This window comes from Caloenas nicobarica, chromosome 6 (assembly GCF_036013445.1).
Source record: "Caloenas nicobarica isolate bCalNic1 chromosome 6, bCalNic1.hap1, whole genome shotgun sequence".
Classification (NCBI taxonomy): Eukaryota; Metazoa; Chordata; class Aves; order Columbiformes; family Columbidae; genus Caloenas; species Caloenas nicobarica.
The window spans coordinates 27,994,693-28,021,010 of NC_088250.1; the positions used below are offsets into that span (position 1 = coordinate 27,994,693).

At 38.5% G+C, this 26,318-nt stretch overlaps 1 protein-coding gene across 1 annotated transcript in view; it reads right to left on the reverse strand.

Annotated features, from left to right (window-relative positions):
• CNTNAP5 (contactin associated protein family member 5) overlaps positions 1–26,318 on the reverse strand; it is a 274,435-nt gene that overhangs the window by 189,014 nt on the left and 59,103 nt on the right. The window contains exons 2-3 of the mRNA XM_065637507.1: positions 14,002–14,112; positions 7,217–7,410 (exon numbers count right to left, since the gene is read on the reverse strand). Coding sequence (XP_065493579.1) covers positions 7,217–7,410; positions 14,002–14,112 — 305 coding nt within the window. The remainder of the gene's footprint in view (positions 1–7,216; positions 7,411–14,001; positions 14,113–26,318) is intronic.

Here is a 26,318-nt window from a genome sequence, read left to right on the forward strand (position 1 = left end):
TATCTGTAGATGTGGAAGCAAATTCAGGAGTCAGGAAACTTCTCTCTGTAGCACCACAGTAAATCCAACTATTATTGTTGTTTCAAAATGGTTTTCAGTTGTGGGTGGATCAGCTTTAGTGCTTATCCCTGAGACATTTTTATTTTGCTAATCTTTGTAAATTGTTTGCTACGAACAAATTAATGATGCATTTTCCTTTAGCAAAACAGCTTTAACATTTGTTCTTTGCTCTACACTGCTTTCTTATTTTAGTCCATTTGCAAATGATCATTTGCTCACCAGAGGTGAAACTACAAATGGATTAAAGCCCTATTTTTTCCATATTTATTTATAATTTGTAAAGGCACCTATTTATATCTTCACATACCACAGAACACGATTTACAAAGAAGAATAATGAAAGTTGATACTGATATAAAGGAGTTTCTAGCTAAAATCCTCCATCTGAGAGGAAATGTCCACTATTTTCCACATTAGTCATCTTAGTGCGCAGCCACTAACATTTACTCTCTTAGTAGAGGCCTGGAAGGGAAAGCAATAGCTTTCTGGCTGTAGCAGACAAATCTTCTGGAGATAGTTGGAAGACATGTATGTTTTAGGGCCAAACTTCACGAACCAGAACCATGCCAATCACTCTTTGCACTTCAGTCCATTAGGTACAGTCATACCCTGTAGCCCCCATTGGTGACATGAAGCAGTAGAGGGACAAGATGGTACAGAAGATCTGGGATGTAGGAATGAGAAATCAAGGAACATTTCACAGCCTTCCTGTGCAACTACACGAAAGTTAAACTTCAGACAATTTGCAAAGGAATAAAACTAAGAGGTCAGTGACTATGGCGCAGACTGCAGATAACCATGTTTCTTCCCAGCTTCCTGGGTCAGGGTGAATTGCTGCAAAATACCAGGCATGGAGAATTACTGAAGATATTAGTGATGGATATCATGTTAATGTCAACATTAAATTCTCTAGACTCCTCCTTAATATCGCTTTACAGTTAACCAACTATAAAAGCACATTGTAAGGTCAAAGAATTTATAAAAAATTCAGTTAGCTTAAGGCTAACTCAAGTATCTCAACACTAAAGGGTAATTTGCAATCCAAGTACATCCATTTTATTCAGGCATAAATCCATACAAACTGCACTTAACAAAAACAGATATACTGCGACTTTGAATTGTCCTCCCAGTGGGACAGCTGCCCTTGCCCACATCAAGAAAGACAGATTTCCTGAGAACACGCTCAGGTTCGCAACTAGCTCAGTAAGCTAAACCAGAATTAGAAGTAAATTATTAGTACCTAAACAACATCTTGGAATCAGGCAGTCTTAAATCAGAACAGTCCTAAATACTACAAATGGATAATGGTTACCTCTTCAAAACCTGTAATAATATAGCTCTTACAGGAAAAGCAATGAAACCTTCTGAAAAACCTTGTTTCCCTGCAGCAAGACTCAATAGGTTCCTTCATTCCTACTGGAAAGTAGCAATTGGCTTTTTTCTTCTTAGAGCAAAACTGATAGGAAAAAATAATCCATAGTTACTTACTGTTTAACACCTATTTGCCTGGCAATAATTACTGTGCACAGAGAAGATTAAATAGATCTGAATACTAGTACAGTGGGAAGCATTATAACAAGACAAGCAGAAACTCATTCTCTAATCCACACAAACAATGCAGGAGTTCTTACCGCTACAGGTAGAATTTTGCTCTGGCCTTGCTTGGAGGGCATTAGGACTATGAGCTAAAAGATGCTTTAGAATAAATTAACACAGCTATAAATCTGACAAGAAGATTAACATTCTAACTATGTTCACGATAATTAACTCACCAAAACTGTTCCACAATAATTATCCAGCTAGAGTGGAAATGGGAAAGTTTACAGCAGTCCTGTAGATTTATAAGCCAATTAAGAGTGACCCTCCTCTAGATTTCATTAGAAAAACTTCTGGTTCAGCAAAGCTCACACATGCAAGCAAGGGTTTTCCTGAGGAAAGGGGATGCAAGTGATCTTTATCACCTCTATTAAACACTTTTCCTACTTCCCTGAGAATTACATATTCCTTGTGCCTCCTTAGCCTCCTGTCACCTCTCCAGCCCTCATACAGCACCGTGACACCTGCACAAAGTGGCACCAACACAGTGGCACTTGCCCATGGGGGCAACTCTGCTCCATACCTTGTATGACCCAGGTGTCATGGTCCAACACCAGAGATGCGCTTCCTGTTTCGTGATCCAGCTTTGGGGTTAGGGCTCACAGTCCCCCTTCCATGCGAAATTATCTTCTGCCTTCCATATGCAGTTGACAGCAGATGTGCAAGAAGCTTCACTGAGTAACGGTCAGCTCCAAACTTAACACGTGAAAGTATGTGCATGTGTTTGCACAGTATGAAGTACCTCCTTGCTGTTTATGTAATTTTCCTCCTTCATTGCCTTTCTTCACATATTTATTGTTCTAATGTAAGACCTTTCTCTGCCACTGTCAGATCAGTCTTCCCTTTATCTCCAGTTCCACAACTTCCTCTTCTCCTTTCAAACTTTGTCTAAAGAACACTTCTTTTCTCCTTTTGCTGCATACATCTATACCTGCTCCCTCCCCTTTGCTTTGTGTCTTCCTGCATAATTGCATTTTTCAGCTTTGTAAAGTATTTTTCAATATAGATAGCATAAAATTTGCTAAAATGAAATGGCATTGTATCACAGCCCATGCTTTTGTACCAGTAATACACACTGTGGTATGTACGCAGGTAAAGTAAATTCTGAATTATTCTACACTTAAAAATACTGAAAAATCATTCACTTGTTACAAATAATAAGATTTATGTTTTATGTCTCCCAATCAATAGCTAGTGTGTCCACACACAACTGATTTATCCATCCTGAAAATATAATTATAAGTCTAGTTTGCTCTGAACCACAGAGTCCTTTTGTAACAAGATTATTTAAATACAAATGGGGTTGGAAAATTGGTTTTAAATGACTAATATGTCTTGTCTTCAACTCCAGCTGCAGAATTTACTAACATCATAAACACAGGCTGAGTGAAAACATAAGAGGTTTTCCGATTCTCCTTGCGATCTGTCTACGCAGTGCTCATTAATGGTGAAGTTGATGGGAGCTGTATACATGCCATGAGAGGAGGATAATAAGCCTTGTGATCTCTATAAAGAGAAAGGGATTTTTACTACTGGTATGTCATATATACTGGTGTGCAAACATCTGTCTTATCAACAGCCCCATAAAGAATTTATGTAGCTAGATCTCTGATGCACTGACGGACACATGCCAGATGGGTGGACAAAACCTGTACCCAGATAACTTGAAACAACTCCTCAGGAGAACCACTTGCAATATGGAGCAGACATTTGTGAAGCCATGATTAGGAAAAGTTTCATCTGGGCAGACTTACTGAGGGACTATGAAAGGAGCTACTGCCTTCCTGCTGTCTCCACCAAATGTGGCCAATGGCCCATGAAGGCAGCGAGGAAAGGCTGTGCCAGTACATCCTCTGAGAGAGCGCTGCAGTACGGCCAGCTGGAAACACCGCCTAACTTTGTCTCTGGGTCATGCCAATGGGCTGGGAGAAATTGCAGTTCAAATCTGACTTCAGTTGAATAGAGATTGGGGATTACTGCCAGTTTTAGTTTAACAGACATATTGGAGAAGAAATTTCAAGACCTTGTTTTCCTTTGCTGCAAACCTCAAATTTCTACTTGAAATCAAATGCTTGCCTTGAAACCCAGGTATTCTTTACACCCTTGTTTTCAGCAATTCTGTTATCATCATTCTGTCAAATGGTTCTGCACACAGTTATCTTGCCCTTGGAAAACAAACAAACAAGTTCACCAGACTACCTAGGTCCCTTATAACGATACATAATCTCCCTTTTCAATAGCTGTAAATGAATGATAAGTTCTCACCAACGAGCAATTGGTTCAAGACATTGAGTAATATCCATACATCTAAGCACAAACTTCCAGTTAGTTTTACTAAAGTAGAAGATATATCAGCGAACCTGACAGGTCCAGTGCATATCAATATTTTATACTGATACAGCAGATGCCAGGTAATGATTTAGACTTTGCAGCCCCATCTGAGCTGTGAGTCAGTGTTGACCACCTCTTCAGTTAGGAACAGCACAGTTTTCTGAAAGAAAAAGCAATAAAGTAGGTAGGCTTCTAGCTATACACAGAAATTTAAAAACGAGATTTAGAAAGATCGAAGTCCTGAGGGACACAGAGAGTAGTAAAACCCTATCCTAAAGACAGAGGGGAAAAAAGCAAAAAGCTTAAAAGTTAAAGTCTGCAGGGGGGTGAGGGGGAGAGAACGCATTTCCTGCTCAACCATAAGAGGTATATTTTCCACAATAACTGAGATTTTAACACCTCCACTCCCTCTGGATTAGAGGTAAGCTGGCAACTTGCCACCTTTTGGCATAGGAGACTCCTACCTTGAATCCTCATTTGACAGACCATCCTGCCCCCCTTACCCCCACTCCCCATTAAAAAAAGGGATACAGATTTCTAAGGTTGAAATTACCAATCTTGTGACAGATTGATACAGTGTACACTGTCACAGATTGTGACAGTGGAGGCTACCCTGGGGTGCCGCTTTCTTTTCCCTGTGAACTGCACTCCTTTAAGCCAAGGACAACGGTTCTTCCCGAGAGGTGTGCAATACAGAACTTCCCTTACAGCCAGTGAACAGACGAGATGTTTAAGACAAGCACCATGATGTGCTTGTCTTCATTTCATGCCTTGTATAGAGAAGCCTTCAACATACAGCTGGACAGCACACTTCTGTTTTAATTCTTAGTTAGAAGAAAAAGCCTGAGGAAAGGATTACTGCCAATAAAACAGAAACACTGCAAAATTTAAAATTATAATTCTATACATGCTTCTGAAAGACTCTTCGGCATTCCAATTTGTGCTCTGAATGGCTCTCAAGATCTAATTTAATTCAGTGAAACAAATCCAAAAGTGTCAGGAAAAAATAAAGAATCAACTTTCTCTTTAGTTAGAATATAAATTGTACAGAAGGAATTCTTGATCTTCATTAATTCCATGGGCAGGCATACAAGCTCCTAGGTGTTAATGAGACTTGCCAGTTAGGGTGGACTGCAGAGTCTAATGAAACATAAATGAGCCCACTTCGTATTTTCACAATCAGATACTTCCAATACGCATCCCAACAATCTCTTCAAGCCCTCTGCCTGGGGACACGGAGCAAATTATTCTTCTGGACTGGAATTATGCTACTGGCTCACATAGGCAGTGTGACAGAAACTAATGTAAGGGGAAAAATATCCAAATTCTTCCCCCAGTGCTACATTTTCCTGATTCAAATTCTACTTCATTTTTCCTTCATTAAATACAAAACTATACTTTGTAGCCTATAGAAGTTTCCATTAAAAAAGCGTACAAAAATTACCTCTTGGAAAGCAAGCTTCTGGATCTACTAAAGCTTTAGAACTTGTGTCAGGGTCTGCTCTGAATCACCTTCATGCTTGATCACTTAATAAAACATGAGAGTTCAGGTTCATCATAAATCCTAATTCCATGGTAAACACCTGCTAGGCTTGTTCTTATTCTTGTGCACAATGTTAGGTGCTAGATCAGAAACTCAAAAAATTGTATCCTTAGAGCATGAAGATTTGCTATGGTAAATTCTACGTGTTGTCTTTTCATATTTAACCTTAAGAAGAAAAATTTACAAAAGAAAATAAAAAATCATGGGTTTCCTAAAAGGAAAGGACTGAAAAGTTAGATATGTAACAAAAAATTAATTTATCTTAATATAAAGTTTGAACAAGGCACATAATATTTCCAGGGAAGGAAGCACTTAATGACACCAAATCTGTAAAAAAATCTCAGTTCTGGATTTCTGAGCCCCAAGGGTGGAAGTAGAGAGCCAGGCTAAATGATCACTGTATTCAGTCTAGAATGAAATTCCACTCATTTTAAACACAAAGGGAAGGGTAAAAAAAAAAAAAAAAAAAAAAAAAAAAAAAAAAAAAAAAAAGTATGAGTATCTGGAGCAAAGACAGACTAATATAACTTCATAAGTGACAAGTGAATCAGAGTCCCACTTGACAGCTTTATGACCATCTTTGGGCCAAAGTTGCCTTTCTAAAGGAAGAAGGGTTTCATTAGCTTTCCCTAAATCAAACCACAGTAAAACAAAGGCAGTGGCAGTAACAATGGATCTTAAAACCACAGGAGTTAACTTCCCTGTATATGCATCCCCACTGCTTGCAACATGCTCAGGAAAAAATTAAGCAGGCCTTCTCCCCTCTTCTTGCTGCACCACAACTCTCCTCATTCGCAGTCATTATGTTCCAGAAGCAAAATCTTTTTTTGCAATACAGAATTTAACCAAGGTGTTAACCAAAGAAAAATTGAATACAAAACCAAAAGTCTGCTAGGTCACCCTTAAAACATTCCCTTTTATTTTCATAAAGAATATGCTTCATTTACCACCACATACTGTCATGCTACCAGGGCTATTGATCCTCCAAACTAGAGAATATTGAACAGAGAGGGTGCTACCACTTATTAATAATTCACTAACAATTCACGTTTGCCCTATGAAAGGAAGACTTTAAAACTTCTCCATCCACCCCTAAGGTGGCATGCTACCATGTAGAATCCTACTGACAGTACCTGGCATTGCCACACTTTGAACTTACGACACAGCAAGTATCGAGTCCGCATTAAAGTTTTAGGAAAAGACTTGAGCACATTTAGTGTATCTGCTAAATTACCCCACACTTTATGCTGCAGCTCCAGCCTTCTTCAGCCCAGGAACAATTAACCACCCACCTTCCCCAGCACGAGCTCTGTTGATCCAGCCAGCAAGCACGGATAACACGCAGAGCTAATTTCCATGTTTTCTGGAGGAAGTATGTAGGTGATTAGCCCCATTTACCCTGGTGTGCCTGAATCAAAGCCAACTGGCACAGAACCGTGCAGGTCATTTTGAGTGCCCCAAGCATCCTCATAGTCTGAAAAACAATATAGTCCTGAGGTCCTAATCTTGTATTACACAGACAGTGACATAACCCATTTAGATCAAGATGCCCTGTAGAGTCATTTAGGTCTGCCCTCTCACCACAACAGCACTCTTCCAATCTGAAAATGAAGCTATTTCTCCAAATACCAAAATGAGCCCGAACCAGAAAGATCTGGGGCCAAAGGCATCTGCAATTCAGACCTACCCAGATGGTGTCGTCTTGTCTGTACTGTCTCCAGTTGCGGCCAGTGTCGCTGAACATCAGCGTGTAGCTGGTTACCCAGTCTGAGCTCCCATACCTGCCCTGGGTAGCGACTGCGACAATCTCCACTCGGTCTCCCAGATCAACCTGCAGCCACTGCTGCTCATTTGAGTCCAGCGGGGACCAGCCACCAGCTCCTAGAAGAGATTGGATAAAGTAAATAACAACAAATCTATACTTGCAAAAGAACTAAGTTATTATTTCAGGTCTTCACAAAGGAGTCTACTTCTTCAACATACAGATGTTTGTTCATATTTTGTATTCGGAAACATGCTACATGGTGAGTGCTTCCATAAGGTTTTTAGGTAACCTAAAGTTCATAAGGAATTTTGAATTTCTAAGAAATTTTAAGGAAATCTAGTCTTTGTCAGATGGATAACTGTCAGTGAGGTTGGCACATCCTCAGTCAGAAAAAAAAAAATATTTTATCTATCCCCTGCTCTCAGCCTTGTGCAAATCCGAGGAAGCTGATTTCTAACTTCTAATTTGCTTTGACATTTTCTTTTTTTTGTTATGTTTTGAAAGACATGCAAAACTGTTAGTTATCTTGATTTGCACCCTATTAAGTATTTGAACGAACAGTTTAATTACAGGTTGTAAATACACTTCAAATAATATGTTGTAAAGCTAGAGACCATTTAATTGAACAGCTAAAAGAACTGCCTTCACCCTGGAAAGTAGTCTCTTCTTTACACAAGATGCTTGTTAAGTGAACACGTTTTTTATCTTAAACAAAAGAATAAACAAGATCTTTGTAATAACAAAATGTAGTTGCGAATTATCCACTTATGGATTCACTTCTCCATTCAAGAATGGAGAGTTCAGAAGTCATGACCACATGGAAGCTGATAGGTTGTAACTAGTGTTTGTCCTTTAAAAGTAAAGATATGTATCATCTCTTGAATACTTTTAGAGGTTAAACAGGCTCATGGTAACACCAAGCTAATGAAACATAGAAGTGCAACCACTGCTTGACTTTCACTGCTTTACTCTACAACAAATGTGAGCATATGGTTAAAAGGCAAATTCTTCCAGACTGGAATACATTATGTTATCTTGTTTTCATTTACACCCTTAAATTATAGGCTATGTTTATTTTCTTTTAACTTGTTTCTACTTGCACACATTTATTCTCCAAATGCACCCAAGCATTCTCCTCAGCCTTACCAGTAAGCAAACAATGCAGCCATGAAAAAAACCACAGAAACCATTGACGAAGTATCCAAAGCAGCAAATTTTCAGGCTGTCACACACAATCACATTGGGAAGGAAAGGAGGAAATTCAGAGTTGAGAGTAAAGCATTAACAATTCCTCATGTAAACTACAAGAACAATTCCAAACATACATTTCCAAAGAAAAAGCATCACTAGACTTTGGTTACAAATAGCTGGATTTACCTTAATATTTTAGTCTTTTTAACTGATCTGTCTCAAAGCTGTTCCACGAAGAGTTTATTGAAGTACACTGAATTGAAAGATCAATAAATGTGGTTTATATTAAAGAACCCAATTTCAATAACTTTGCCCCTTAAAAATTTTCTTGATTTTCCTGGACCACATTGTATTTTACAACTCAGAACTGAAATTCCTTTGTCTAAAAATAGGCATTATAATTTTCATTATTTATAGTTCATTAAGATAGTATTTAGTCCCAATCCATGAAACAGAAGTGTGTTTATTCTGTGTTTAGAATTGAGTATCAGTCCAGGTCCCCTGGATGAGTCAGTCTTCACTTCTCTACCAGAACTCTCCAGGGAAAACAGTTTGTAATCAAACTAATGCATACTGCTAGCTAATACCATGCTTTATTTTACATTTTTCAATCACAATAGAAGTCTTAATTGTCATTGTGATTATTTTACCTGCCTTAAATTGAATGTTCTCCCCTATGAGCATGTCATGAAAAATCTAACGAGAATATTAGGAACTTCTTCACTCAATTCTTGTCTGACTACTTCATATTTCTCTTTTAACTCCATACCTATATGTAGCTTATATTAGACTACATCACTTCCTGTTAAAAAATCCTAAAAATGTTTCTTCTCCCTCCCCACCCCCTTTTTTCATTTTAAATTTTAAATGCCATAAAAAGAATATTTCTGTCTGGCTTTTAGGATACAAACTATATACCTGTGCTCAAAGACAACAAGCAGCATATTTCTCCTACATGGAACAGTGACTAATGTACATGGGAGCCAAAGGAAACCTTCCTTTGACTTGTAATATGCAATATCTGAAGTAGACTCTGAACACAGTAACAGTTTTATTCCAGGAACTGGCAGGACATAGAAATTTAGTTCAAAACTTCTGGACGGTCTGTGGCACACAGTTGTTCCCTTCAACACTCCAGAGATCTAATTCTAGAAGTTTTCAGCAAATATTAAAAGATGGGCACTTTCATATTTCCTCCATTGTCTCTTCAATCAGTCTTTCTACAACATAAATAGCACCGACTAGATGGAGGAAAATCACTTAAGTAATTTGTTTGATGAGTTTCCCATTAAAAAAAAAAAATTGCTTTCTCTGTTCAAGTTATATATAAGTCCTTAAGTCAAGCTCATTACGACAGATACTTTCTAGTAGAGTTGGTTAAACATCATAACTAGCATCTACTCTATGTCGTTTATGCAAAAAGGTGATATGTTTTCCACAAAAGTAATTTGCTTTACTGTGTACTGCTCTTTTCCAGTTTGAGCATGACACAACAGGTCTATATTTTCAAAGTAAGTCAAACAAACGATACACACTGAATGGAAATTTGGGAGATAGCTGGTGAGCTTGAGCTCTCAAATTGCAGATTACATGGCATATCTTTTCACATGAGCATATTTGTCTGTCGGGAATGTCACTCTTTAGATGTAAGCACTGCATGACACAGCAGTGATAACTGCTCGTAGCATCACCTCTCCAGAACCTGGTCTTGCAAGAGAGATGTTATCGGTTACAGACCACATCTTTATAGAACAGCAGCTGCTTCATACACCTTCCCATGGGAAAAAACCCTCAGTGTTTCCTTTTCCCAAACCTTCCACCATTACCATTTCCACAGATGGACAATAACTCTACTAACTTGTAAGAAAGGCAGGTAAAATCCCTGCAACAGCAAAGCTGTGTTGGTTGTGTGATGGAGAGTACAACTAAAGCTTTTCCCACTGGACCACTCTCACTTCTGCTAGTAAAGGATTATGCAAACATGTATCTTCTGCTTACTTTTGTCGGTATCCCAAATCCTTACCAAACACTGCTGTGAGTGCCAAAAAACCAAACCAAACCAAAACAATAAATATTCTTTTTCCTTCACATACGCTCTGTTACCCAGAACAGGTGGCACAAGGAATATTGGCATATTTTTCCAGCACAACCTGTACCTGCACATTTATTTTATGCATATCATACCTTAGAGTGTGTCACACCCCATCCCATACTTTTTAAAGTAAGTAGCAAAAAAGCACATCTGAAGACTAGCAACTCTTTTAGAGCCTTTTGTTCCTCTACCCACCAGTAGCGTTCACCCTGGGGAATGTTCATCAAGGCAGGTCCAGGACAAGATACAAGAACATAGAACGCAAAGGCTCTAAAAGGCAACAGCAAAGGCTACTGAAAACGTAATATTTACAGGACATCAACTCCTTTGAACAGGTACAAGCATAACCCTGACACCTTTTTCCTGCATTTGGGCACAAGGAAATTGAAAAGGACTGTAAATCTTTTATTAATAGTGTGGCATAAACATAGAACAGACAAAATGTGGCTCTGATTACATCCATCAGATCAGTACCTTTGCTTTTAAGTAATCTGGAAAAGACTAATGTATGATGATGCAACATTGCCTCTCTCACAAGAAAACAGGAGAGAGAGGATGTTCAACAAAGTCAGCATATGCTTGGCACTTTACAACATCATGTCTGAGGGCCATACAATTTCCTGATTCTGCCCAGCAGATTCCCATTGGCATTGATAGGAGTCTGCACATTGTGAAAATGTTACGTCATCATTCCTCATAGTTCACCCATTTCACATTTTCTGTAGATCACTTCAGGGGAGAGGTTGAACACGGTATGGAGAAAATGTCCTAGTGGAGAAACAGTACCACAGGAACCTGATACATGGCTCATATCCACCATGGCAACAAATCATAATGTTAGAAATGTGAAGAGAACAAAGATCAGATGGTTTCGCAGTTGGAGATCCATATGACTCCAAGAAATATGATCAAATCCTTTTTTACTTTTTAAAACCATTCATACATTTTGCTATAATTATTCTAAAAATTGCACTTAAGCCCAGTGTTATGTAGTCAATGCTCCTTGATGTTCCACGGGGCTGCTCAGGATGCCCACTCTTATTTGTAGTTTATTAATACGAAGCAAAGGAAATGCATGTTTCCACCCTACAGTGCCTTACAAACAGCTCAACTGGCTTTATATTATGTTACAAACTCTTGGACTTCCTGCTGCAACTAAGTGCTTCCCTGCTGCAGAATTTTACTTTAATGCCCAGATCAAACACTTCCTGGCCATAAAACAAATTCCTTTTGACATTATATATGTTTTATATTCCCATACATAATTGCCTGTACTGACTACTCAGACTGAGAGCTAATAGAGGACTGAAAAAGCTCAGTTGATACAGTCAGATTGTAGCAATTTTCTTATTCTTTTTCATTATTTATTTTCTGTAAACAAAAAAGCTGATTAATCCCTCTCATGGGTAAGTAATATATTTCATACCTCAGAATCATATTTATCAGAATTATCCTAACTGCTTTATTATTAACAGTGCAGATTTATCAGCATTTTAATTGAACACTTTCAGCAGTTCATACAAAGCTTTGGTCACGCGTAGCTTGTGTGGGTTTTTTAATGGCACATTTCACTGCTGCGGGCCTTTTTTTTTTTTTAAGCAACAGCCTTTTAGTAATAGTTATCTATTACTTAATCAACTTGATGAATTAGAACTTTCTATTGACGTAGGTCTGGATTGTGTTTTATAAATTCATCCTCACCTGTTGCATTCATATTTACAAATACATTTGTCTGTCTTCTACCTTGAGGCACTGTTACTTGTAGCACTGTCTTATCACTTACAAACAAAGCTAAGCCAACTCATCAAAACACTCCAACACTGTTAGAAAGCCATGGCACAGTCTTTGATAGTATTATTTCTTATAAAGATATCTACTCTTTTCATCCAAGTGCCAGCCAAAGATCTTTCAGCCACCATCTACCACTGTTTGCTCCTCCAACCCAAGATGAAGTACTCAGATGAATTCCATCACTACATCTGCGCATTGCTACAGAAGTCTGTGCAACAAAAGAATTAAACAAGGTACAATTTAGCTTTTAAGTTAGTGTTGGGCTTAGCTCATCAGTTATCATGTAAGCCTTAAAAACATGAAATAAAAGTTGCAGAAACAATTTCCTTATTTAGGGCTCAGTTTCAATATCCTGCCTTCTTGTTCCCATGACTTGTGCTCAAAGATGGCATGGACCTTACCAGTACAATACTGTATGTCTAAAAAAACCCCTACAATACCTTACACCGCACTACATGGTAAAACTACTGTAGCACTACAAAATAAGACCTATTTAATTTCCTCCCCTTAGATTGCAATAATTGTCAATTTATTTTAGATGTTGTTAATATCACTTTAAAATACAGTACAGCCAAAGCTCAGCTTCCCACAATGTTGACTTGCTCTTTTCTGGGGATAAAATCAGTCATTAGAGCTATTTGCAAAATCAAGCAAGCAGGTCTATTCGCTGTCCCTGCTAGCACTTGGAGACAAAGGCAGGGCAAACTCAAATATTATGCTCGATGTTTACAACTTTCTGTTGAGCAATTACCATACCACCTTTCACATGCTGAGGAAGCCTGGTTCAAGAGTTTAGATATGATACAGCAACTCCCATCTAAAACTTCTCTAATGACCTAGGAACTCCTTATCATTAGTGCCAAGCATCTGAGAGCATGCCTTTTACTGTCTTTCTGTAGATTTATCGAATGATGTTTGATTAAAACAGCTGTTACAAAGATTAATTTTAAGTAGAATTCTGATTTACTTTGTAGTAGTATACTTTTTAGTGCTTCTTACAATGAAAATCATATGTAACATGATAATACAAGGCTTTCCTCTTTTTGAGGCTCTAACTTGGGAATGAGACGGGAGCCAGCAACACAAATTTGCAACAGTGTCAAATGATGTCCTAGGTACTGCTAGCTTCTCTTTTCTCATACCAAGTTTGATCCTAATAATTTTACCCTGTGTATGAACTCATCATCCAGGCCTCAAACCTTCTTCACTGTAAATGCCTGCAAAGTTTTTTCTATTAATTTTCGTGATTTCTGCAAAGTTGTGTAATCATTGAATTCCACTGGGCCTCTAACATCTAGTTGTGACTAGCTTTGACAAACACTGACATTTGAGAACAGAGTCTCAAGCCTGATGACCTTCAAGTTCTAAAGATTATGGAAGCTGTCTTCAAAAGCAAAAAGACCATCTGGACTTCCTTCAGGATGTTTCTACAAGAGAAGTGGAGAGTTTCACATTTAGTAGAAGTTTTCTATAACAAAGGAAGGAATTGCTTCTAAATAGAGCTTTCACAGAAGCATAGATTAACAGCTCTATTCAACTTGTCTCTGAATGCACTGCATACAAACAGTATAAAAATATTATTCGTAAATGTGATTAAAAAGAATAGTTTAGGTATTTCATTCTGCAACCTTACCATCTCGCCTGTTGAGCTTTGCAAAGCTGGGACTGTGAGTACTGAAGAGCTCAGAGGAACTGGTAAGGGCTGATGAAGGTAAGGGAGATACCAATGCATCATCACAATTATCTAAAAAAAAGCAAAAAACAAAACATACAGAGGTCATCACATGAGCAACGAATATGCCAACTTGTGCTACCTCAGGGTGGTGGGGTTTTTTTACTTAGTAGACAGAGACTGGAGAAAGAGCACGCTTGTGCTTGAGTTCACGTGCAAGACTGACATTTACCCTCCAGAATGAGTCTGGTGGGATGGCATCTGGATGGGAGCTGCTGTTAAGACATTGAATACTTGAAAAGCTTGAAAATGTTTCCCTTTCAGAGAATGAAATTGACAATCTCCCCTCCAGTTAAAGTGTGTAATGACTCCTGTTGCAAAAGCCACTGGAAGAGTGTGGTGATGCTCTGGCAAACTTCAGAGAACACCCCAGGTGCTGTGTTCAGTAAAGTCTCCACGGAGCAGACACCTAATGTAGGAGTTACAACTTCATGCTTCTGCATGGAAGTGACATACAGGAACGTGCCACCTGGCCTTTTGCAACATGTAAAAGCTTGTCCCATGCTTCACAAGAGCCCTATGCTGCACTGCGATTTCAAAACCTGAACATTTCCTTCATTTCTTCCCCAAGCTCATACACATATACACAGCCAAATTAGTTGCGTTCACTCAAATGAATAGCCTGCTATGTCTCTCTCTTCTTACTGTCAATCCTCATCTGAGGACAGATGGGCTAGCCTAACACTCAACTTGAATTTTTGAGCTCATAACATTTGAATAAGGACGCAATTAGATAAAGTAAGTTTGTTCATTACAATGCTGTCACGTACACACTCGAGAACATAGTGCAGGGTTTCAGTAGGGAATAATAAAAATAATAAAACCCTCTCATTTTTAATTGAATCTCCCATGGAGCAAACATGGATCTAATTACTGGAAAAGTCCTGCAGGTTAGCAGGATCTCAGGCACTGTAGTGTTCTCACACTCACAGAGTAAATATACAATTTGCGAGGATGCAGGGGGGTGTGTGGAGAGGAAGTAATGCATTAATGATATTTCAGGGCTACAAAAGACAAGGAATATATGCAAAAGCTATTTTATAGTTATGACAAAATTTAGACTGTTCCAAAACTGGGTGATACCTTTCCCATAATGAACCAGATTACATTAGAATATTTCTCATTTCTTTCTACAATGACTCTCTAGGACAGCCCAGTCAATTTCATAATCAAAATCCATCTCCAAATGAAAAATCAGTGTGATCAATATAATTCATATCAATGCATTGACTGATGGACCTCAAAAAAGCAAACTTATTACAAAATTCTTTCCAGTTCTTTGGTTACCATCAGCAAGATGTCCTAACGAGATTTGCGAGTTAGACAAATTAAAGACAAATACACCACTGATGTTATGACCATGAGGATAATTAGCCAACAAAACAAGTTACCAAGATCCTGAGCAGATACTCTATCACTTACAGACTTTGAGTCTCAAAGAGGACTTCTGACTGCAATGCAGAAAGGTCTGTGGAATGCTATACCCCTGATACAGCATAAGGTCAGGCCATAATTGCCCTGTCTGGACTTTAAAATCCTCTGTAAATTAAAATGAGGCTCTTAAATTCTCTGTCGCTTGTGACCTGAACAGTGATTTAAACAAAGATTTCAAATGCTAAGTACATCAGGGTACCAAGCTCACCAAACTTCCGTGTTCTTCAAAACCCAGTGGAGGGGTAGGGAACCTCTCAAAAGGAGGTTCAAGGTCTTTGCAATAGATCTACAACTGTTCAGCATCACTTAAAAACTGAAGTTGAAAATAACTGAATGCAGAGAGATTTCAATTTAAACAGTGTCTTGACTGCTGGCTTTCTTCAGTTCCCTGCGGTTGCCCCTGGACCATGAGACAACTCAGCACATCAGCCTGTGATCCACAAGTTGTCCATGACAAGAGTCACAGTGACAATCTCTGGGCTCTCACTGTTCCCTGAGGGCATGACTAGATGCCTACAGGACACCAAGTGCCTCCGCATAGCAGCAAGTGTAAATCATTTCAGAGCAATGGAATCTCTGGAGGGTCCAGCCTAGGAAGTGACAATTAGCTCTTCTGACTACCAGATGCTTTGTCTGCATTTCCACATCCTTTCCTCTGTCCCCAGACACACTCACCAGGATCTCTGCTGCTACAGTATTTCAACATCATTTTCACACCAACTTCTGGGATCCTTATTTGGTTTTCCTCTGCAAAAAATCCCACTAATCCCAGGAATCTTTCCCTGAATTCATATCTAACTATAAAAACATGTAATTATAAGGCTTCAGGATTTAGGACAGCATTAACAATTCGAAGACAGTTCTAAGAGCAGCAGGACCAATACAGGCCAACTTCCAATAGATAAGGGAGTAATAACTGATTGACTTTGGAGTTCGAGCAGGAATTTCCTGCAAGTGAAGTTGATTTTTCAATGGATACTCTGATGAGATGCAAGGTCTCTTTTCTGCCCTTCCCTCAGTCAAAACAAACCTTGCAACGTTGGAGGTTGCACTCAACAGCTCTACATGCACAGACCTACAATGCAGTACATGGCACACATTTTACATGCTAAATGAAATTTAAAGTAGAGTGCTTGAGTTGCATCAGTCTATTTGTACATGCAAAACAATCCAGGTCATATGGACAGCAGCTCTGATGCATCCTTTGTCCGAGACACTACACGTATGAAGTGTACAGATCAAGATTGATATTTCTTTGTAAAACTCAGCTGATACAGGCCACAGGGTTCAAAATGTAGGATGTGCACATATAGTGAGGATCATCCCATAGGCCTCGCTTCCATGAGAAGACAGAACTTGAGAAAAACAAACAAACACAAACCACACACATAACTCTCCCCCCCCCCCCATCTCAAGATTACAAAGCTCTCTAAGAAAGGATGTTATTATCATATTTTGCTTTTTGATAGGTAAAGACAAGAAAGAGGAGAAACATCCGGTGCTTCTGCAAGGTCAGAGAAGACCCATGGTAAAAACCAAAAGCAAAGCCAGTGTGACCTGATTGCTACCATATAATCCCAGTGCCCACATTTCAAGAGACTTCATGTCCCTCACTTGGTGTGACAGAAACAGGCCTTTATTCCAGCTGCTCCCAGATTTCTAGTTTCTCTATTCCTTTTGCTTTGGCAGTTTGCCTGTCAGAACAAGAACTTTGCTTCTTTGAGTCAACTGCATTATTTGTCTATTAAAAACATTGTTTTTAACAAAGAAAAAATATACACTACAGAGTCATTTAAAACATCTGGACGCTCACAAAGAAAAGCATTTACTAGTCAGTTGTTTTCTCCTATGTTTCCTTGCCAAGCAGATAATTATTTTTTAAAAAGTCTAACTCTATCTAACACCCATCTTCTTCATGCAAACCACATAATAATACAGATGTTGACTTTCACTTGAGAAATGGGTGCTGACCTTGACTATGCTGACTTCTGGGAAAGAGGCAATTATGGATAGCATTTACAGTGTCATGCGTACTATTAGAACTGTCATCAGAAATCTTGCTTCTGAAATTAAGAAAAATATCCATATCTACTTGACTTTTCTGGGTTTTATTCACTTTTAATTTTTAGAAAATAATGATAAATTAACAAAAAAAAATTAGAAACTCACCAACATATAATAAAGTTTAGTTTAGTGGTTTTGATTCCTTTCTTGTAGCTTTAATTGCCCCCCAAGTAAAATCAAGGAAATCTTCTCTCTCACTTTTCCCTGGGTATTTTAATTTTGTCCAAAACATTTTCTTTTAAAACACAAATATAAATATTATCAGTTCAAAAGCATCCAAGTGAGATTTAGACACTAGAACTCACAGGCTCCTCTGAAACATACCAGATAATGCCAGTTTTAGCTAACAGTCCATAAAACAGTGAAAGTCAGAAGAGGCCTTTTGCCCAAATATCAGATTAACCACTATGTTTTGTGAAGGCCTTCAACACCTGTGACAAGTCTGAAAAAAATAACTGAGAAAAATGTATCCAAGTCCTAAAGAAAAAGAATTATAAATGCTTCTGAAGCACAGCTAACATACTACCAAAATTGAGTTTGCCTAGAAATCAGAGATTCAGCCCAACTTTACTAATTTTTCTCATATGTTTTTCACATCGGTGTTGGTAGGCATGGCATGATCCAGTTTATAAATTTCTTTAAGCTTGATATAACATTCAGTGGCAGCAACACATATAAATTTAGAAGATTTCTCATTGGTAGAGACCAAGAATATTTAAAAAGCCATAAACCCCCCAAACCTGTCATGATCACATTAACGTTTCTTTCACCTTGTCCTTTGAAGAGTATGAATCCCTGGAAAGTGGAAAGGATCATTACCAGCCGTGACTGAGACATGTTAACAAACTGTCCTGCTGCTGTTTCTCTTGTCCACTTGAAGAGTCAGTGGGACAAAACACATTGATTTCCACTTGCGAAGGTCATCCAATAAGGTCACTAATGTTTCCTTAATGAAAGCTTTGATGAAGAGGACACAATGAGTGAAAGATCACCAGTCCCTGGGCTCCATAGATTTCCCATCCAACAGATCTGAACTGCCTTTAGTATTGCTGTATCCTCAGAGATAAATGTGCAGAAAATTTTACACTGTAGAGCTCACATTACTTCTACTTGGTAGTATATAGTTAGGATCTCTTTTCGGTACGATAACTAATACCATACTTACACCAATGATCTCATATCACTGTAAATGTAAAGCATTGGACAAGTCACAGTAAGAATGCAGCCCATGGTGCGGCTTCTCTATTAGCAACCACAAACATGATGAAATAGTCATAAATACTGCAAGACAGCAGTACCCAGAGTAGGGAACATGGGACTAGTAATGCTCAACAATGCAACTGAAGGAAGGATAAGGAACAGGATCCAGCATACAGACTATTAACTGAGCATAAATTGCCTCCTCCTTGCAAAATACACAAATTGGGGAAAATGAAGGAGAAAATTATAAACCAGAAACTGGTGTGGGTAGGTCTCACAATGAAGTCCAAAAGACAAATTCGGAAGAGGATAAGTGAGATACACCCTGCATCATCCCATGGTAATAAAAGGCTTTTTAAGGGGAGATAACTGCCTCCTGTAGGTGCTCTTCTTCAAATGTACAGGGCCTGGCACATCAGCAAAAAGCTCCCAGATTAGACCTTGCTCATACACCTCTGCTGAACCAGATACAAGCTGTGCATCGAAGGCAGGAGTGCTGGTGACCAGCTGTGCAAACCCTTGTCTGCACCACAATCCCTGAGCTTCAGAGGTGGTTTAACAAAGGCTTCACAGAATCACACAGATCTTTTGTCCACAGATTGCTATTTATTTTATAGTAAACATGAAGGAGATTTCAGGGCAAATCAGAGGCCTTGTACTTTATTTAAGTGGGACTTTTGTTGCCAAGATATAATTTTATTCATTATTAAACTACCAGCAGAGTTACAGATGGTACTGAAGTTAAATTGTGTGCATCGTTTTGATTGCAACTGTAAATTGTCTCTGTACTGGGATTTGAAGTTGAAAAGATTCACTGGTATTTATAGGCTACATAAAATTCCTCTTAGCATTACCAACTTAATGGCATACTTTGTTTTAAAGGCGTAAACCATGCATTTTGTACCATGCCTTTAACAGTTCTCAGGAATAGCAACTGATGTCTTCCACTTAGTATCTGTTTTCTTCCTGCCTTCTGTGCCTACAATTCTCCTTTGCAAAGACAATAAATAAATATTTGGACTTGCTATGAAAATTAACCTTCCACTTTATACTCAAATGAGCTGTATGTGTATGGGAGGAGGAGCTTCTGTGGGAAAAAAAATACACACAAAAGAAACAGGAGGAGCTTCTGTGAGAAAAAAAATACACAAAAAAGAAACAGGAAATGCATTAACTTTGAAAGTGACCACAGATTTGGAAGAGATTGTGAGATTATTTCTGTATCAAAAGTCCCTACACAAATCATCTCACGAGGACTATCATATACTACTAGGTTCTACTACCATGAATAGCTTAGTAAGTGATTCTTGAAAAAAAAAAAAAAAAGCAAAAAAGTTTTTCTGTAAAGAGAAATTCCTTCTTTTTCTTCCTCTTTTTTTTTTTTTTTTAAATTCCTAGAGACTGGCTACTCTCACATGCACAGCTGTGAACTCCATCTGTTAGATGAAAGGCATGGCACATTTTTTTGAGACATAAGAGACTAGAGAAAGTACCTAACAATGCAACAATGTTCCTTTTTCTGTCGTACCTGTACCGCAAGCAAACATCGGTAGTTAAGCTTATCGTGAACTCTTCCTAAACGACTATAAATTACATGTGTTCTTTCATATGCCTGTAAACCTTGACATAAAATTATTATTCAATCAGTGCATTTATAGAGCATCTTTTTATGATACAGTCTGCACAGGTAGCCTTGTCTCACAAAAAGTGGTCAAGTCTGATCTTGAAAAATGTAAGGGCCTCTCAGAAAACTCTGATTCAATAGTAAGTCTTATTTTACTGAAACAAGCGTGTCTGCTGGGTAAGTCCTAGTCATGATAATGAAGGAGGAGTCAGTCTGAGAAGGAGAACAATCATATTACACTTGGGCTTATGAAGCCGAAAGGTGAATTTCAAATAACCATCAATGCAGCTCCAGTAAACTAATAGAGAGAATCAATACTTGTTTCAAGAGGGTCAAAGAATATCTGGTAAAGCCAATTACCAACAAAAATCTGTTAAAGAAAAATAGTCTAAAGTTTAAGGAATGGATGTTCTCAGACTCTGGCTCTGTCATAGCCCATGCCATTTAGGTGAGTCATGTCTGTATCTATAAAATGAAGGTACTTATCACCTTACCTTATAGTATATGCTTTTCATTAGATCACAGACTTTTGATTTTAGGACAGGAATGAGCTGTCAGCAAATCTGTCACAGAACTCCACTGAGCAAGATAGTAGTCTGAGATCTCAATGATTATTGAAATCATTGCTATTTCTATATGGAAAAGAAAAAAGATCACATAAAAAGGATGTGGTGGCTCAGCTTGCCAACATTTATATTCCAATGAACAAACCTGCAAAAACATATCATTGTCCAAAGCTGTGATTTATTCTCACTAGGTGTAACAGCAGTTGTCAGGGGTGCTTCCTACCTTCTACTCAGAACACAATGATTATTTGCCTTTTCCTCCCACATTTGTGAGATCTCACAAATTTAAGAGTTCTCTGATCTTTGCCCTGAGATCAGAAAGCTATAAAGTTGACTCAGAGGATGGAAGAGGTTTTCTGTTTGAAGTTTGCCCTTTTGACATGCAACACACTTCAGTGGACAGACAGTATAAAAATCCTTTAAAGCCATGGCAGGTCAATATAACCAGAGATTGCTTTTCTGTACAGAAAAACAAAGGCAAGTGATTTTGTCAGCATGGGGCATTTTTGGCTACATTATGAAAAATATAATCCAAGAACAGAGAGGCCTTCCGCTATGGCCACGCAGCATCATAAGCATTCTTTTTATCCTGGCCGACATAAGATTCATCACTTGTGCAATTCAAAGCAAGTAGTTACTATATTCTAAATATCAAGACTATCTTTTAAAGTTTAAGGAGTTTTATTAATAGCAGCACTCACAGAAACATAAATTTGATGTTCTTCAAAAAGCATCAGACTTTTCTATGAGCATGCCCTGTTCACCAGGGGTCATCACCCAAGGAGCAGTTCAGAGCTCCGTCAGTTAAACCATGGATTCCAAGAAACAGAACAGCACCTGCCTTAAAATACCATAATACATACAATTAAAACAACACTGAATTTGCAAGAAAAAAAATTACTAGAAGAAAAACACAAGAATGAACAGAGGTAGCTGGACTGAGTTCAGTGTAGGCATTCACCAATATAAAATTAAAATGCAGAAAGGATAAAGCAGATTTTCTGCTGATGTTACTCAGTGTTAAGTTCATTCAAGAATTCATTGGTGAAACAGTTTTTCCAAGTTGTTTTTAACAGGAATGTAAATACCTGTTTCAATGAGAATAAGGTTTATTGAAGAAAAAAAAAATAAAAACACACAGGAGAGAAATAAAGAAAAGCTTTCTGCACAACAGCAGCAGCAAATGGGTTATCATGATGACTGGAACGTGAAAGCCAATTTGGAAAACACAGAATCATAGAATGGTTGGTGTTGGATGGGACCTCTGGAGATCATCTAGTCCAACCCACCTGCTAAAGCAGATACACCTAGAGCAGATCTCACAGAAAAACATCCAGGTGGGTTTTGAATGTCCCCACACAAGGAGACTCCACAACTGCTCTGGGCAGCCTGTTCCAGTGCTCTGCCACCCTCAGAGTAGTTTCTCCTCATATTCAGGTGGAACCTCCTGTGCTTCAGTCTGTGCCCATTGCCCCTCATCTTATCATTGGGCACCACTGAAAAGAGTCTGGTCCCATCCTCTTGACAACCACCCTTGAGATATTTGTAAGCATTGATAAGATCCCCTCTCAACCTTCTCTTCTCCAGACTGAACAGACCCAGCTCTTTCTGTCTGTTCTCATAAGAAAGATGTTCCTGACCCCTCAACATCTTCATAGCCCTAGTGCTTTATTTGCCGGAATGAGAGGATTTGACCATCTCAGGTAACTAACACCATGGGGAAAAGAGAAATCTATTTTCTAGTCCCAATTTGGAAACAGAAGAGCTTCAGCAATTTAAGTAAAGCCATGCTTCCTCCTACCACCTAATGTTCAGCCCAGTGAGACAGAAATATAGCTCTGACTCCCCTAAACTGGAGGAGACTTTCATACAGATAGACATCTGTGCTGTTCTCCACACCTTTAGTGACCTTCAAAGTCAGCATGCTTGCAGCAGTGCTGCTGTGAAAATCAGTGAAGCAACTGTACACCAATTGCTTATCACCATCACACCTGTGACCACAGACATACAAGCTCAGGCCCTTAAGTGAAGACTTCTCTTATTTTACTCCACCTTTCTGGAGGTACAGAGTGTTAATAGGGGTACCTTAGAGAAAAAAAAAAAAAAAAAAAAAAAGAAAGAAAAAAAAAAAGGAGAGAGGAAAAAAAAAACCCCAAGCAATTCCTGTGGTGGGTTTTTCCTTTTGAAGATTCACACTTGTCCCTGATTTGCATGAGTTCAGGGATGAAGGTCAAAAGGGAAGTTAAGGGACAATTAGCCCTTTATAAGCTCTTGTCTCCTCCTGCTTCCCCAGCACAGTACTGGGGGTTCACATACTCTCAGTTTCTTTGCAGTGCTGCAGTTTCCCCCCGCCTTGGAGAAAAACTCAAGAGCATCTGTGTCAGTGTGATGCTGAATTCCCATTCTCTATTTTTTTAACCCAGACACCACTGCTGAAGGGCAATAAAACTGGGCAACCTCCATCTCAGTCACGTCTCAGGTTTCTCATACTCCAACAAGGTTTTCCTGCTCTAGTTCTCCTATGGACCTCTATGGAAAAGGGCTCACTTATACAGGCAGTCATTGCAAAGACTTTCAGGCAATGTCGTAACATTGTCTGGTAAGGTTATTTTGTGGACATCTAAGTTTACAGCTGCTATCTCTAAGCAAACAACAGCAACAGCTAGAGAGGTGTGGGATGCTGATGAATTTCACAGGCATACCCAGGTAACAATGTGCAGCAATTTAAAAGCCATCAATAACCAAGATGTTGTCCCTTGAATTTTCAAATCAATCATGGTCAAGTGAATTCAATTTTTATTTCTCCTTTGAATCTTTGGTGAACTCATGGATAAAACTGATTAAAGGAAAAAAAAAAAGCACAGCATGAGGTTCATTAAATATTTTTTGCTTGGAAGAGAACCTCTTCAAATTGTATAACATGCAGGATTGCATACTGAAAAGCTATCATAACTGAGAATTTCAGTGCATTCCATAAGGCTGAATGTTTAATTTGCAGGCTGTGAGCAAGGATTAACAGAGATGAAGGTAGTACTAAGTGCCCATGTACCATTGCATTTAAATGTAATGTCATTTCAAGGGATGGTAAGTAATCGTTTCATGTCTCAGTAACCTCAAACAAAAATGCCTTATTTAGCCCCAAAACACCAATTTTTAAGACTCTTCTATGCAAGTTAATGACTTAGATAAGGAACCAAATTGAAAAAAAGTTACAAATTCCCAGTCTTAAGCAAGGTGAATGCAGTTTGATGTCAGTTTAAAGATGAAAATTTTCTGCCAGGCACTTCTTAGGGCAGCATGTTATCTCTTCATCAGTCACAGTGGCATTTTTAGCGCCACAGGAGAAAAGAAGCCTCTTAGAACATGTTGTCAAATATGCAAGAGAGTCTATACGCAAATTTTGATTTTTTTTCTTTAACTACCCACAATCATTTTGTGAATCAATATTGAGACCCCTATGCTATAGTCTTTGCTACAATCTTATGCTACATTAGGCTCTAATCCCACATTCTGAGCAAGATCCATGGCACTAAATTATCACAGTCCTCAGTCTTCACTACAGTTCTGGTCTGTTACTTTAGATTCACTTCAGCATCTCTGTCGTTGCATTTTCTTGTTAGTGGAAGGTATTTCATGACTCTCTGAGAAACTTTCTCCACTGACTAACATTACATAGTATACTGGAAGAAATTCAAGGACACAGGACTCCCCAGAAAGCAGTCAGAAGATGGGGGGACACCATGAGGGTGATGGCAGCATCATCCTTCCCAGTGATACCCTATCCATCATCCATAAATACAATCCTAGAGCTTTTGGGAAAGATGAGCTTGTGGTCTAGATACTGAACTGGTAAAGATATTTTTCTTTGCCAGTTAAGTCACTGACCCATTCAGAATTTGAGCCTTGCTGAGATCAGCTTTTCAAACGTATTATTTCCTGCCGTCATTGGTCAGGAGAGCAGCAGTTTGAGCAAAAGTAATTTCTCACTCTCACAGCAAGCAAAGGTGAGAGCTATGCAGCTGCTTGAGGGTACAGAGGACAAGCTGAGGACCATGGATGAAAACACAGAGCTACTCAGGACCCACAGGGACTACCAAAACCTGAACTTTATTTTCATGCAGAAAAACTATCCTTCTCAGTCAATACTGAAGATGCTTTAGAGAACAGATACGCCTCAAATGACCCATTAAAAATGTTTAATATTTATATTATCTATTATTAATAGATCTTCATCCACATTGATGATGCTTTTCAATTCAGTATCCAGTAAAACCTGTATGAACCCTGGAATACATTTGACAATCCCAAAGAATGAGATTTTTTCCTTTGTGGAAATTTTAGAAGCCAGCAAGAGTGGTGTGTCAAGGCCATGCTTGTCATGCCTGATTAGTGGCTCACTTCTCAATCCTGTTCAAAATGAAGTAGAAGTTTTATATTAAAAAATACAGACTTAATAGAAATATATCTGCTAATAACCATAATTTTATCCCACCTAGTGTTTCCTATTTCAAAGACATTTTCAAAGAGGCAGATCACCAGTAGTCCTCCTGGATTTAACACGGAATACAGGAGGACTGAAAGGTGGGGGAGAAAAACAGAACTCTCGTAGCCTGTGCAAGCACAGTATAAAACAAAAAGAATAGAAAACACAACCAGAATATAGCAGGACTATTCACATTAGGGTTTTGCAAAATTTGTTCTGCAACAAGCTCGCAAACATTAAAAACAGAATTATGAGATAAAATACACTAAGGATTGCAGTGCAGTATTTATTTCACATGGGATTAAATAAACCAGGCATTCTTCATTTTAAAAACCACAGTGAAAATTCAATCAACAAAAAAAAGGGAAATTCAACAAGGTGGAAGTTGTGATTTAAAGTATTGATTAATGCACCAGTTTAAAAGCCAGTAGAACTCTAGCAGTCAGCTGCCTTTTATTTTGTCTAAAAAGGCTATTTTTCACCCAACAAGGAATAAGGTTCACCTTCTATCAGTAGTCCTCATTGTGACAAACTTTGCACATGGAAAATAAGAAAGTCCTGATTAAAAGAAAACAAAAACACAAAACCACCAAACCAAAACAACAACAAAAAAAACCCCACACAAAACAACAAACCACACCACACACACAAATCTATGTACCACTGCCCCCTGTCAAAAACAGTATACAAAACAGAGCCAATCTTTGCAAAGTTACTGTCAGGAGCCTTTGTAGATTCAACTGTCAGACGTGGGACAATTTGGGTAATAATTTGATAACTTGATTTTCAGATATGACAAACAGACAACTCCCTCAGGCTCCTTAATTGCTTGTCACTTTGTTTAGAC